Genomic DNA, 14,154 nt, shown 5'->3' with positions numbered 1-14,154 from the left:
GGGCACCATCCATGCAGCCACTGGCCCTGGAAGTCTCATGGATTTCAATTTTGCTGCATCTATTGTGTTATTTTACAAAATGCCTTTGAAAGTTCATATACATAATATTAATTGCACTACCCTATTACTTCTGTCTGTTAGTTTAGCAAAGAACTCAATCAAATTAGTCAAATATGATTTTTCTGTAGCAAATCCATGTTGGCTTTCATTTATTAACCCATATTGTTTCCAAGTTCCAACTTGACCTTCATTGATACCTTCTTACAATGCCATCAGGCTGACTGAACCACTGGGCTTCCCTGTCTTCCGCTTGTGAGCAGAAATGTCACATTTGCAATCTTCCAGTCCTTTAGAGCCACTGCTATATCGAAAGAGCTGTCGATTATAGTGGCAAAAGTGAGGACCGCAGTTGCTGGAAATCAGAGTCTGGATTAGAGTGGTGCTAGAATGATGAAGGGCTTTTGCCTGAAACATCGATTTTCCTGCTCCTCAGATGCTGCCTGACCTGCTGTGCTTTTCCAGCACCACTCTAATCTAGACTGTAGATTATTGTGGCCAGTACCTCCATAATTTACACCCTTTACTCCTTTAGTAATCTGGAGTGCATTCCAGCTCGACTGAGTACCTTTTCTTCTTCAAGTAATTATCAACCTTTAAGTGTCTCTTTTTCTAATCCTATTGAATATCCTCTGCTCCTTCAGAGCATTCTCTTAATTCTTGAAAGCAGTTATGCATTTTTAGCACCTTAGTCATGTCCTCCCACAAGACCTTCTTTTAAATTTCATCTAACTACCCTTTGCTGTTTATGTTCGTGAAATACATTGAGTTTTCCTTTATATTCATTGCTGGTCTCTTCTTATCCTCTCTTTGACCCTCTCATTCCATTATTAGATCTCTACACTTTCAATATTCAGTTTGGCTCTGCACTGCACTATGAATGTTACATGAGTCATGATTTATGTTTAATTTTAAGCTCTAGATTTTAAGTCATCTAGGCAGTTCTGGCTTTGGATGTCTTTCATTTTCCCTTTGAGAATGTGTCTTGTCCGCAACTGTTTTGAATGTCTTCCAGGGCTAATTTATTGTCTTGCGTGTAAATCATTGATTCTAGTCCATTTGAACCAGATTTTATTTTCCTTGTCCTTTTCCATAACCAATCTAAAACTAATGATTTCACAAATATTCCCTTGGGGGAAAAAAGTGCTCCACTTGCCCCACTTCATTATCCAGAATTAGGTCCAAATGCTGCATCTTTCCTTGTTGAGCTGGATAAGTATTGATCAAAAGAGTTGTTATGTACAGTGTTCAGTGATAACTTCCCTGCTTTGCTCTTTATAAGTTTATTCCTGGTCTAAAAATCACACATATCATGATAACTACTCAAATATTCTTCAACCTTTCTGTGAATTGCCTGCAAATTTGATCTTTTGTCTTCTCATTAATTGATGGTCATTAATATACACCCAGTGACTTATTAGCTCCTTGATTACTATTTAATTCCAATCAAGTTGATACGGTCTTTTCAACCCTTGAGTGCATCAACCCTTTCTAACACTAACATTGTCTTCCTTAAATATTGTCATCCCTCCTTTTATCTTCAATAACTTTCCTGAATATATTATAAACAGAAAGACTAAATGTTCATTCTTCCAATTGTTTGAGCCATATCTCCATTACTGTGATTATTGTCATCACGTATGTGGCTTATTCTTAGAATTTGCCAATCTTATTCAATACAATTTAAGCAGCAATGCACACATACTCTAACTTCATTTTAATCTGTCATAGATTCCCTATATATTCCTCCTGTCTCTGAGCAACTCTTTACTCTAATTCTGTTTGTCTCTCTTTATACCTTTTGCATTTCTTCTCCACAAAAAATTGTGTCTTCTCACTTTAAAAATGTCAGAGCATGTAGAAAATATATATACTCATATTTTCATTCATTTGCCAGTGTCATAGAGTCATAGAGATGTACAGCAGGGAAACAGACCCTTCGGTCCAACTTGTCCATGCCGACCAGATATTCCAACCCAATCTAGTAGCATCTACCCATATCCCCCCAAACCCTTCCTATTCATATACCCATCTAGATGCCTTTTAAATGTTGCAATTGTACCAGTCTCCACCACTTCCTCTGGCAGCTCATTCCATACACTTACCACCCTCTGCATGAAAACATTGCCCCTTAAGTTTCTTTTACATTCTTCCCCTCTCACCCTAAATCTATGCCCTCTAATTCTGCACTCCCCCACCCCAGGGAAAAGATTTTGTCTATTTATCCTATCCATGCCCCTCATGATTTTTTATAAATCTCTGTAAGGTCACCCCTCAGCTTCCGACGCTCCAGGGAAAACAGCCCAGCCTGTTCAGTCTCTCCCTATAGTTCAAATCCTCCAACCCTAGCAACATCTTCGTAAATCTTTTCTGAACCCTTTCAAGTTTCACACGGCGGCACGGTGGCACAGTGGTTAGCACTGCTGCCTCACAGCGCCTGTAGACCCGGGTTCAATTCCCGACTCAGGCGACTGACTGTGTGGAGTTTGCACGTTCTCCCCGTGTCTGCGTGGGTTTCCTCCGGGTGCTCCGGTTTCCTCCCACAGTCCAAAGATGTGCGGGTCAGGTGAATTGGCCAAGCTAAATTGCCCGTAGTGTTAGGTAAGGCGTAAATGTAGGGGTATGGGTGGGTTGCGCTTCGGCGGGTCGGTGTGGACTTGTTGGGCCGAAGGGCCTGTTTCCACACTGTAAGTCTAATCTAAAAAAAATCTTTCCAATAGGAAGGAGACTAGAATTGCACGCAATGTTGTGTCATTGTGCTTGTATATTGAATGATTAAGTAAACGTTGGCAGTGGATAATGCAAATTAACCAACAATAAGAGATGTTGCCATAATTAGTGAGAGTACTTTCCTATGTCCCTATTATTTTTGGGAGATCTATGATCAATGAATATCAGCAGTTGCTGGTGTCAATTTTTGGAAGTTCTCCTTCAAGTCTAGGCTGATGATTCATTTTCCATTTGTGTGACAAATTTCAATCATATAATAATTATTAATACCAGGAAACCATCATTTTTTGCAGTTATTCTTAATGTTGTTTCCTATTTCTGAAGACTTGAAAAATGAAAGCCCTTATCATAGATCCTTAAACTACCTTAAGTACTATAATAATCCTTACATTAAAAAAAAATTAAATGTTGAAAATAATTGTGTAGATCATGTTGGTGGAGATTTATCTTGGATTAAAAGCATTTGAGTATGTATCAGTATTCCTCGGGCAAAATTTCATATCTTTTTCATTGAAATTATTTAAAGTTAAAATGCAAAATAAATTATAGAATATTAGAAATACATGCCACCAGCATATAAAAAGACAGATGCTGATAATTTTGAAATGCTCATAAGGCTGAAGGCTAAGAGTCATGTTGGCATTTTACTAAGGATGGGAAATATAAAAAGGGCAAGATGACCAACTAACCAGCCTTGCCCTTGTTCAGCTTTGAATCCAGAGTTAATGTTGAGGGGCTTCAGGGCAACTTCCTTCTGTCTGTATACCACTGTGTTGTCACCTATGCTGAATCTGCCCTGTTAGTGGGAATGGACATATCTTGGGATTGTGATGGTGGTGTCTGAGACATTGTCTATAAGGTGTGATTCTGTGATTATGACTATATCAGGCTGTTACTTATCTGTGAGACTAGCCCCAGATGTTAGTAAAGAGAACTTTGCAGGGTTGACAGGGTAGTTTTTGCCATGTGGTTTCAGGTGACTAGTTTGGTGTGAGGTGGTCCACCCGGTTTCATTTCTTGGTTGAGACTTTGCAGCAATTGATGCAACTGAGTGCCTTGCTTGGCCATTTTAGAGGATAGTTGAGATTCAACCACACTACTATGGTTCTGGAGTCACATGTAGATCAGACAAGGTGAAGATGGCACGTTTCCTTCCCTGAAGGACATTATTGAACCAGGCAGGTTTTTCCTGACAATTGATAATGATTTTCTGGTTACCAGTAGATTCTTAATTCTAGATTTTTAAAATTAAATTCACATTCCACCATCTGCTATGGTGGATTTGAACTTAGGTCCCCACTATATTAGCTAAGTTTCTGGATTAATAGTCTAGCAATAATGCCATAGAACCGATACTTCCCTACGTCATTGTTCATGCACAATAAAAAGAAGGAGAAACAAATATAAAGAACAAGGAACACTACAGCCCTTTGGCCCTCCAAGCCTGTGCCAATCCATATCCTCTATCTAAATCTGCCATCTGTTTTCTAAGGATCTGTATACCTCTGCTCCCTTCCCATTCATGTATCTGTCTAGATACATCTTAAATGATGCTGCCCTTCCTGCCTCTACCACCTCCGCTGGCGATGCGTTCCAGGCACCCATCACCCTCTGCGTAAAGAACGTTCCATGTATATCTCCCCTAAACTTTTCCCCTCTCACTTTGAACTTGTGACCCCTAGTAATTGAGTCCTTCACTCTGGGAAAAGGTTTCTTGGTATCCACCCTGTCTATACCTAATGATGTTGTAGACCTCCATTAGGTCCCCCCTCAACCGCCTTCTTTCCAATGAAAATAATCCTAATCCTCTCCTCATAGCTAGCACCCTCCATACCAGGCAACATCCTAGTGAACCTCCTGTGCACACACTCCAAAGCATCCACATCCTTTTGCTAACGTGGCAACCAGATCTGTACACAGTATTCCAAATGTAGCTGAACCAAAATCTTATACAATCATAACATGACCTGCCAACTCTTGTACTCAGTACCCAGTCTGATGAAGGAAAGCATGCTGTATGCCTTCTTGACCACTCTACTAACCTGCATTGCCACCTTCGGGGAACAATGGACATGAAAACCCAGATCTCTCTGTACATCGGTTTTCCCCAGGACCTTTCCATTTACTGTATAGTTCGCTATGGAATTGCATATTCCAAAATCTTCCATGTCCCACTCCTCGGTAAATCTTCCTCACATTTGTCCAGATTGAACTCCATCTGCGATTTCTCTACCCAACTCTCCAATCTATCTATATTCTGCTGTATTCTCTGACAGTCCCCTTTACTATCTGCTACTCCACCAATCTTTGTCATCTGCAAACTTGCTAATGAAACAACCTACACCTCCTCCAAATCATTTATGTATATCACAAACAACACTGGTCCCAGCATGGATCCCTGTGGGATACCATTGGTTACAGGTCTCCATTTTGAGAAGCTCTCTTCCACTGCCACACACTGTCTTCTGTTGCCCAACCAGTTCTCTGTCCATCTAACTAGAACACCCTGGACCCCATGCGACTTCACCTTCTTCATCAGCCTACCACGGGGAACCTTATCAAATGCCTTACTAAAGCCCATGTGTGTGATATCTACATCCCTTTTCTCATCAATCAACTTTGTCATCTCTTCAAAGAATTCTATTAGGTTTGTAAGACGTGACCTTGCCTGCACAAAATCATGCTGCCTATCACTGAGAAGCCCATTTTTTCCAAATGGATACATATCCTAACCCTTAGAATCTTGTCTCGTAGCTTCCCTACAAGTGACGTTAGGCTCACAGGTCTGTAATTACCTGGATTATCCCTGCTGCCCTTCATAAACAAGGGGACAGCATTAGCAATTTTCCAGGTACCTCTGGTACCTCCCCCATTTTCAAGGATGCTGCAAAGCTATCTGTTAAAGCCCTAGCTATTTCCTCTCACTTCCCTCAGTAACCTGGGAGAGATCCCATCCGGTCCTGGGACTTGTCTACCTTAATGCCTACTAGAATACATAACACTTCTCCCTCCTTATGCCAACTTGACCTAGAGTAATCAAAGTAATCAAAACTGATCTCAACATCCGCCATGTCCCACTCCTCGGTAAATAACGATGCGAAGTATTCATTAAGAATTTCACCCATTTTCTCTGATTCCAGACATAACTTCCCTCCTTCGTCCTTGAGTGGGCCAACCCTTTCCCTATTTACCCTCTTGCACCTTATATATGAATAAAAGGCTTTGGGATATTCCGTAACCCTGTTTGCTAAAGGTATCTCATGATGACCCTTTTAGCCCTCTTAATTCCTCATTTCAGATTGGTCCTACATTCCCGATATTCTTCCAAAGCTTCGTCTGACTTCAAACCTTATGTACGAAGCTTAGACTTTATGTACGCATAAAACTTTTAGCTTTTAGCTAGTCTCACAATTTCACCTGTCATCCATGGTTCCCTAATCTTGCCATTTTTATCCCTCATTTTCACAGAAACCTACCTCTCCTGAACTCTAATCAGCCTCTCTTTAAAAGCCTCCCACATATCGAATGTGGATATCCCTCATACAGCTGCTCCTAATCTATAATCCCCAGGTCCTGCCAAATTTTGGTATAGTTGGCTTCCCCCACTTTAGCATTCTTCCTTTAGGACCATTCTTGTCTTTATCCATGAGTATCCTAAAACTTATGGAATTGTGATCTCTATTCCCAAAGTAATCCCCCAGTGAAACGTCAACCACCTGGCTGGGCTCATTTCCCAATATCAGGTCTAGTATAGCCCCTTCCCGAGTTGGACTATAACTTTCCTGGATATTCCTTACAAATTCTGCTCCACCCAATCCTCTAACATTAAATGAATCCCAGTCAGTGTTGGGAAAATTAAAATCTCCTATCACCACCATCCTGTTTCTCTTCCATCTTTCCATAATCTGTTTACATATTTGTACCTCTATCTCACATTTGCTGTTGGGAGGTCTGTAGTACAGCCCAGTGTTGTTACTGCACCCTTCTTATTTCTGAGCTCTGCCCATATTGGGCAGAGACTTACTGCTCGAGTCCTCCATAGTGCCCTCCTTCAGCACAGCTGTGATATCCTCTCTGACCAGTAATGCAACTCTTCCACCACTTTACCTCCCTCTCTATCCCACCTGAAGCATCGATATCCTGGGACATTTAGTTGCCAATCATGCCCTTCCCTCATCCAATAAAAAGTGAGGTCTGCAGATGCTGAAGATCAGAGCTGAAAATGTGTTGCTGGTTAAAGCACAGCAGGTTAGGCAGCATCCTGTTCCTTGGATGCTGCCTAACCTGCTGTGCTTTAACCAGCAACACATTTTCAGCTTCCCTCATCCAAGTCTCAGTAACAGCAATAACATCATACTCCCAGGTACTAATCCAAGCCCTAAGTTCATCTGCCTTCTTGCATTAAAGCAAATGCACTTCAGACCACCAATCCCTCTGCAATCATCCACCGCTTCCTGCCTACTCTTCCCCTTAATCACGTTGACCTCATTATCTAGTTCCTTACAGGCTTTAATTATTACCTCCTTCCTGTCCACTAACCTCCTCATTTGGTTTCCATCCCCCTGCCACATTAGTTTAAACCCTCCCCAACAGCGTTAGCAAAAGCACCCCCAAGGATACTGGTTCCAGTCTGGCCCAAGTGTAGACCATCCAGTTTGTAATAGTTCCACCTCCCGTGAACCGGCCCCAATGTCCCAAAAATCTGAACCCCTCCCTCCTGCATCATCTCTCAAGCCACGCATTCATTCTGAATATTCTATTGAAGGGGACACTCAATAAATCACTTACCATCATTTGCATTATTTAAAATCAAGCATTTCATAGAATCTCTGCAGTATGAAAACAGGCCATTCAACCCAACAAGTCCACACCGATTTTCTGGATAGCATCCCACCCAGACTCCACCTCCCCCATACCATCCCTCTAACCTTGCATTCCCCATGGCTAATCTACCTCACCTACACATTCTAGGCATTATGGACAATTTAGTATAGCCAATCCTCTTAACCTGCACATCTTTGGAACGTAGAAGACATCAGAAGAGATGGTAATATTAGTGGATAGAGAGTAGGCATGGTGCAAGTCGGATTGTGTCAGTCACTTGAGGAAGAGATTTGTTTTGTGAACAGGGATAGGCTGAGACCGTTGGGATAAATTTAACCAACTTCCCAGACCAGCAAGAGCAGATAGGTTTTGCTGTAACTGAAACTAATGGAGAGTAACATTGGATGGGGTGTAAAACCTCTGCATTTTCCTTTGGACTTCTAGCCTGCTGAGTGTGCTTAAAATCACCCAACTCTTTCTGCTGGGACAGAGATTCCTTTGTATTTTGAGGACCAAATAAGGAAAGGACTGATGGGTAGATTGGGGATGAACTTGGTCAACACAGAGTTGTCAAATGATAATATTGTGAAATTTAGAGAGAGAAGCTTTCCCAGACGTGATATCAATAACATTTTGGGAAAGTATTACTTTGAATTGATCTATAGTAAAGACATGGGCCAGAGATCGTGACCTGAATTCACTTTGGGATTGCTTACATCTGGATCCCACAACATGTTTGGAAATAGACCCCTGACAGGATTTTGGATGAGCTAGCTGTTATACTTCCTTTTGTACTTATCCTTATGTAAGCTTAGCACAGTTGTTTCCAACCTAAGTTCATCCCTTTTAAATATACCACATAAAGGGTAGAGTTTCCTTGAGGATCTTTTACTGTGACATCATTTATTAAACTGACCCCATTACGCATCACCAAAACAGCCTGATTCCTGACTGGATCCACAACATATTGTTCTTAGAAACTGCCCTAACTACACTCCATGGCTTTTTTTTTTCTCATGGCTTCCTTTGCTTATCTGAGTAGCCCAATGAACAAGAGGATTGTAATCACCCATATTTACAGGAGAGAAAAGAAAATGTTTCTGTTGAAGCATCAGGCAAGATGATGAAGAACTGAGGACTAAGGTAACTCCAGCGTAAATTGAAGAGAGATTTTGAAAATGTTCTTATGAGTTCATAGAGAAGGTGGTTTGTAGGAACTGCTGATAACAGGAGCCAGAGTAATGGTTTACAAAATCATTGAAAGGCTTCGGTGGTCGTAAGTGAATCCAAAAGAAGAAAAAAATTAAACTGCAGTCCACTTATTGGCCAATGGTTGAGGCAAATATTGAGAAAGAAGGAGTGTCTGGGAAATAAGAGTGATAGACAAGAGGAAAAAAGGAAAATAGCAAAGTTAGAAGAGAATGAAAGAAATAAAGTGAGGTCAAAAGAGTTCAAAACATTCTCTGAGCTGGCATTCTAGGTAGAAATAATGGTAACATGGATGCTTTGATATTTATTGTTGAACTAATTGTGCTGTCCATTGTCATATTAGTTGTACAAAATAAACACTGCACTTAGACCCCTACAGTCATAACTACAGCTTTCTTAGAGTCAAAGCAACCTTGCTGGGATAATTACAACAGAAGTGATGATTCTGGACATTATCGACATGTAGTCTTTAAATAAGTTCCCTCTAGGTTAAATTTTGAACATTTCCTGTGAAAGCTAAAATCAAAATCTTTTTATTCCTTATTTCCCAGATTTAGGGATTGACAATAAATATAGGTCTAGCCAGCAGCAATCAGATCCATCCACGAATGAGTACAAAAGTTTTTAATAGTACACATGTGTATTTATTTCAGCAGCAGTATTTTGTGACAAGATATGTTGTCTTAAAAATTACATTTTACCTTTATGATAAATATGCTTTGCTTTACAGGAGTGGGGTGACTGTGATGTAATCTCAATTATGTAGGCAACATCAGTCAAATTTGTTGTAGCAAGTAACATCATATTCATTCATTAAATTAGCAGATTTAGTTAATATTTTTAGGTTTACCTTGAATGCTTGTTTTTTTTACCATCATTTCCATGCTTTAGTAATTTAGAACAGTGGACTTGAGACTGATGAGAAATAGCACTTAGAACGATTTTATTTACTGCACACAGTCATCCTGCTCATCACAGGAAAAACTTCACCAGCTGCCATATCAGCCAACAGCCGATGAACTGCATTTCCTCAGCAAGCACTTCAGCACAGAGAGCATCACAGATGATGATGGACGACAGTCTCCTGCCATGCGTCCTAGGTCGCGCAGCCTCAGGTTAGTAGTATAAAAATAAATCTTGACAAGCCACACCAGTTAAATGGAATATTGCCTCACGAGGATTTACAGAAAAAGAGATGATGCATTTGTTTGAATTCCTTTCGACCTGAAGTATGACTTTTTAGATTAGACTAGATTACTTACAGTGTGGAAACAGGCCCTTCGGCCCAACAAGTCCGCACCGACCCGCCGAAGCGCAACCCACCCATACCCCTACATTTACCCCTTACCTAACACTACGGGCAATTTAGCATGGCCAATTCACCTGACCCGCACATCTTTGGACTGTGGGAGGAAACCGGAGCACCCGGAGGAAACCCACGCAGACACGGGGAGAACGTGCAAACTCCACACAGTCAGTCGCCTGAGTCGGGAAATGAACCCGGGTCTCAGGCGCTGTGAGACAGCAGTGCTAACGACTGTGCCACCGTGCCGCCCACTTATTTTGAGAAAATATGATTGACCACAATTGAGCAATAATTTTCACAGAAAGATTCCATGAAGCAGATCTTTCTCTTTATAAACCTTAAGCTGATGATTTGTAAATTAAGTACCGGAATGATACAAAACATATTAGTGACATTGAATGGCAAGAAATGGCTTAATTTGAAGAACTGTGATACAAGTTGAAAATTATTCAAGACATTTGATCTTTTACAAGTATTAGAGACTTCCAACCATGGATTAGCAAATTCATATTCCAACATTGATAATCATACTGTTTTACCCATCTGGTTTGATTTGTCAATCCTTATTTTTGTCTGGAACGGAGGACATTGAGGATGTTCTATGATGGAAAGTGTCCTGTTTATATTTTGTTTAAACATGGCAATCGTTTTCATGATAAATGTAAACAAATTTAACATGAGATTTGCAGTAAAATGTTCAAGAACAGAACTTTCCAATGGCTATCTAAATCTCACCAAGTAACATAACATTCCAGTGATGGCTGTCACTCTCATTTGATGATATCTCAGTTTCAAAGATGTGTCCTTTCTTACCATCCTGAAGTAAGTGAGTTACATAGTGTTGCTTCATACTTTTTTTTAACATTTAGAAATGATTTTTAGGAGCCTGACACTTCAAAGTTTGCCATCTTTTGTGGATGCAAACAGTGTTGAATTATTTGCAAAACTTTAAGTAAATGGGTTTTGGCTATTGTTTGGCACAGAATTTATTCCTAAAAATTAATTTCAGTTCTTAATATTGTCTCATTTCTATGACTAAATTAGTAAGGCATCTATGATTTATTGAATATTTCAACAGAAGCTGACCAGTTGAAGCACTTGTAAGTATTTGATTACAAATCTGATCATTATTTATCAAATTAATACCAATAAAGAAAGGATGTAATTTTCCTATTGCTCTTCCCAGTCTTCCTCTCCCTAACTTTCTCTAATTTTTCACCCTCCCAACTTGTAACCATTAACAAATGTGGTACAGTATTTAGTTTAAATTAAGTAGTTGTTTAAGAAATAAGTAGGTCCTTTGCATATGTTTAATATTCTTCTTTGAACAAGAGGAAGTAAAGGCAGATGGAATGCTCCCTCTGTGAGATATGGGAAGTTAGGGAAACTTCCTGTATCCTAGGTGACCACATGTAGTGGAAGTTTGACTCAGCCATTGTTACATTCACATTGAAAGTACTATAACTTGGGTTTTGTAATGGCAGATTAATCTTGTCACGATTCATTACATTTATAGTTGTCCCACAAACCTTTAATAGGCATCTGAGCAGTAATTAGACAGTTTAGTGCCCTCTACAGGGGGTTTGGGTCCTTTGTGAGTAGGTTAAAGAAAGACTTTCATTTTCAAGAAATCATCCTGATGAACCCTTGCTGAGGCTTGCAGAGTTTAAACAGTGAGTGTAAATTATAGTATTCCATTTAATATAAAATATACAAGTATTTTGGTTAATGTTCTCAACAAGTTTATAAAAATAATGTGTGAGAGAGCATATGGGGTTTTCATTACCAGAATGATACACAGCTTCAGAGATAAACTGATGAGAGAACTCATGAATGGATTATGATAATTCTTCTAAGTGGAGCTTTCTTTATATAATCACATGATTCAGTATGACACATTATAGAATCAGCATAGGAGACCACCATTTGGGCCATCGTGCTTCTGTACAGTGTTTGAATGTGCTGCCCACTTAATTCTACTCCCCTGCTCCTTCCCCATAGACATGTATTTTCTCCCCTTTGGAATGTATGTCATTTCCCTTTGGACAATAGTCTAGGACCCAGTATATTACAACTTAGTATAACCCCCTAATTTTGTACCTTATTTCTTTGTTGTCTTTTCTTTCTCTTTTACTGGATTTTCTTTTACTGGAATCAGTTATCAACTTGACATGGCAACTTCAAAGTGTCTGCTTTTTCCATTTAGAAGTGTCCTGTCTGTTTGGCATTGTCACTGCTCATTCTTCCTGTCAAAAAACATCGGATTGTGTGTATAGAAGTTATAACACAAACATATTAACCCTCGCTAGCATTTATGCTTCATTTGAGCATCTTCACATTTTACCTGTTTTAAATCTATCATTGTACCACTCTTTTCCTTCTCCCCTCATATGTTTCTCTGGCTTCTCTTCCTAAAGTAAAATGAAGTATAATAGTTAGTTTAAATTAAGTAGTTGTTTAAGACATAAGAAAGAAAGTAAGGTCCTTTGTATATATTTAAATATTCTTTGAACAAGAGGAAGTAAAGGAAATTTAAGGTTAAGTCATTGCAGGGCAGATGGAATGCTCCCTCTGTGAGATGTGGGAAGTTAGGCAAACTTCCAGTATTCCAGGTGACCACATGTAGTGGAAGTGTTTCCAGCTGCCACCTCTTGAAATCTATGTTTCAGATGTGGAACAAACGGCTGGAGTTACGAACAGATGAGTTGATCACAATGCAGGTAAAGAATGCACAGGCAGGAAGGGAATGTGCCCACCGTATAGCATTAAAACATTAAGTAGGTAGTGCAGTAGTCCCCTGAGTCAATCTCCCTCTCCAACAGACTTTCTGTTTTGAAGACTGTTGGGACAGATGGTTTCTTGTGAAAATGCAGCATGAGCCAAGTCTGGCACCTTCACTGGCTCAGCTACCTGGGAGAGAGAAAAAATTGGAAAATGGACAGACATCTCTGCTGCTGCTACTCATGTGGTCAGTCTCTTGTTTAAAGAAAAATCTTTCACCAACCACTTCAGAGGTAAAATACCACAGCCCTTAGTTGGGATGACAGTTCCAGATCTAGTGAAACTCAGCCAAACATTCAGAATGGGTTCAGAGATCATTATTGACCCAGGGAAACAAAGTCAATAACCTATTGAATCTTTAAAAAACAAAAGATCTTTTCTTAAGCTATACCAGTTGTCCTATAAGTCAAAGCAGTTCAAGCGCAATGGTTATTTTTATCTGAATAAAAGCTGTTGAAAATTAGTTCTCCCTATTTTAAAATGACACCAGGTATTTAGATCATCGCATTATTTCACAAGAGATTCTAAACAGTGCTTTATGCAATTTTGAATGTTTAAGAGCTCTTAAATATATCCTGACACACAATGAAATAGTTAGCAATTTAGGATAACGGTCTATAATCAGTCACTGCAGTTAAATGCCAATTGAATTACAATATAGCATTTAGCTACCGAAACTGAGCAAGCAAACATTTTAAAATGCTATTTAATGCATGTTTATGAAAAGGTTCTGGAGCAGGTGATTTTTACTTGTGCACCAATCGGGACTGAATTGTCCTGTGGTTCATGCTTTTCCTGAGATACTGTGGACTGTGCATTCTTACTGAAAAGGCCTAACTGAATGAAAGTTGGTTGGGGTGTGGGATTGTTTAAACTTTCTACAACCTTATAATACACTGGTAAAATTGTTTGAAATGGGAGATGGGAGTTCTGGAGTCGAGTACCACTTGCCATTTTTAAAGGGCTGCAAGTTTACCTGGCTCAGCAGAAATCTGGACCAAAGTGACTGCTATACAAAGCACATAATGTGAAGTTCTGACAATCTTTCTCTTTCACTCTTCTGGAATCGGATTTCTATTTGGCTGTGCCTGCATAGAATCATGGAAGTTCTGTAGTGCAGAAGGAGGCAATTAGGCCTATTGAGTCCATACCAACCCTCTGAAGAGCATTCCACCCATCTGCAGTCCCTATCATATCCCGTAACCCCACATGACCCATGGTTAATCCACGTAGCCTACTATGGACAC

General features: G+C 39.8%; 1 protein-coding gene across 3 annotated transcripts in view; it reads left to right on the top strand.

The window, feature by feature from the left end:
* mast2 (microtubule associated serine/threonine kinase 2) overlaps nucleotides 1-14,154 on the top strand; it is a 416,215-nt gene that overhangs the window by 318,125 nt on the left and 83,936 nt on the right. For all 3 annotated transcript variants that reach the window (XM_060830482.1, XM_060830481.1, XM_060830483.1), the window contains one exon: nucleotides 9,781-9,935. In XM_060830482.1, the coding sequence (XP_060686465.1) occupies nucleotides 9,781-9,935 (155 nt within the window). The remainder of the gene's footprint in view (nucleotides 1-9,780; nucleotides 9,936-14,154) is intronic.

The sequence above is a fragment of the Hemiscyllium ocellatum genome, chromosome 9, assembly GCF_020745735.1.
Source record: "Hemiscyllium ocellatum isolate sHemOce1 chromosome 9, sHemOce1.pat.X.cur, whole genome shotgun sequence".
In the NCBI taxonomy this organism is placed as follows: domain Eukaryota; kingdom Metazoa; phylum Chordata; class Chondrichthyes; order Orectolobiformes; family Hemiscylliidae; genus Hemiscyllium; species Hemiscyllium ocellatum.
The sequence above is the reverse complement of the archived record's forward strand: the minus strand, read 5'-3'. Positions and strand labels throughout refer to the sequence as shown.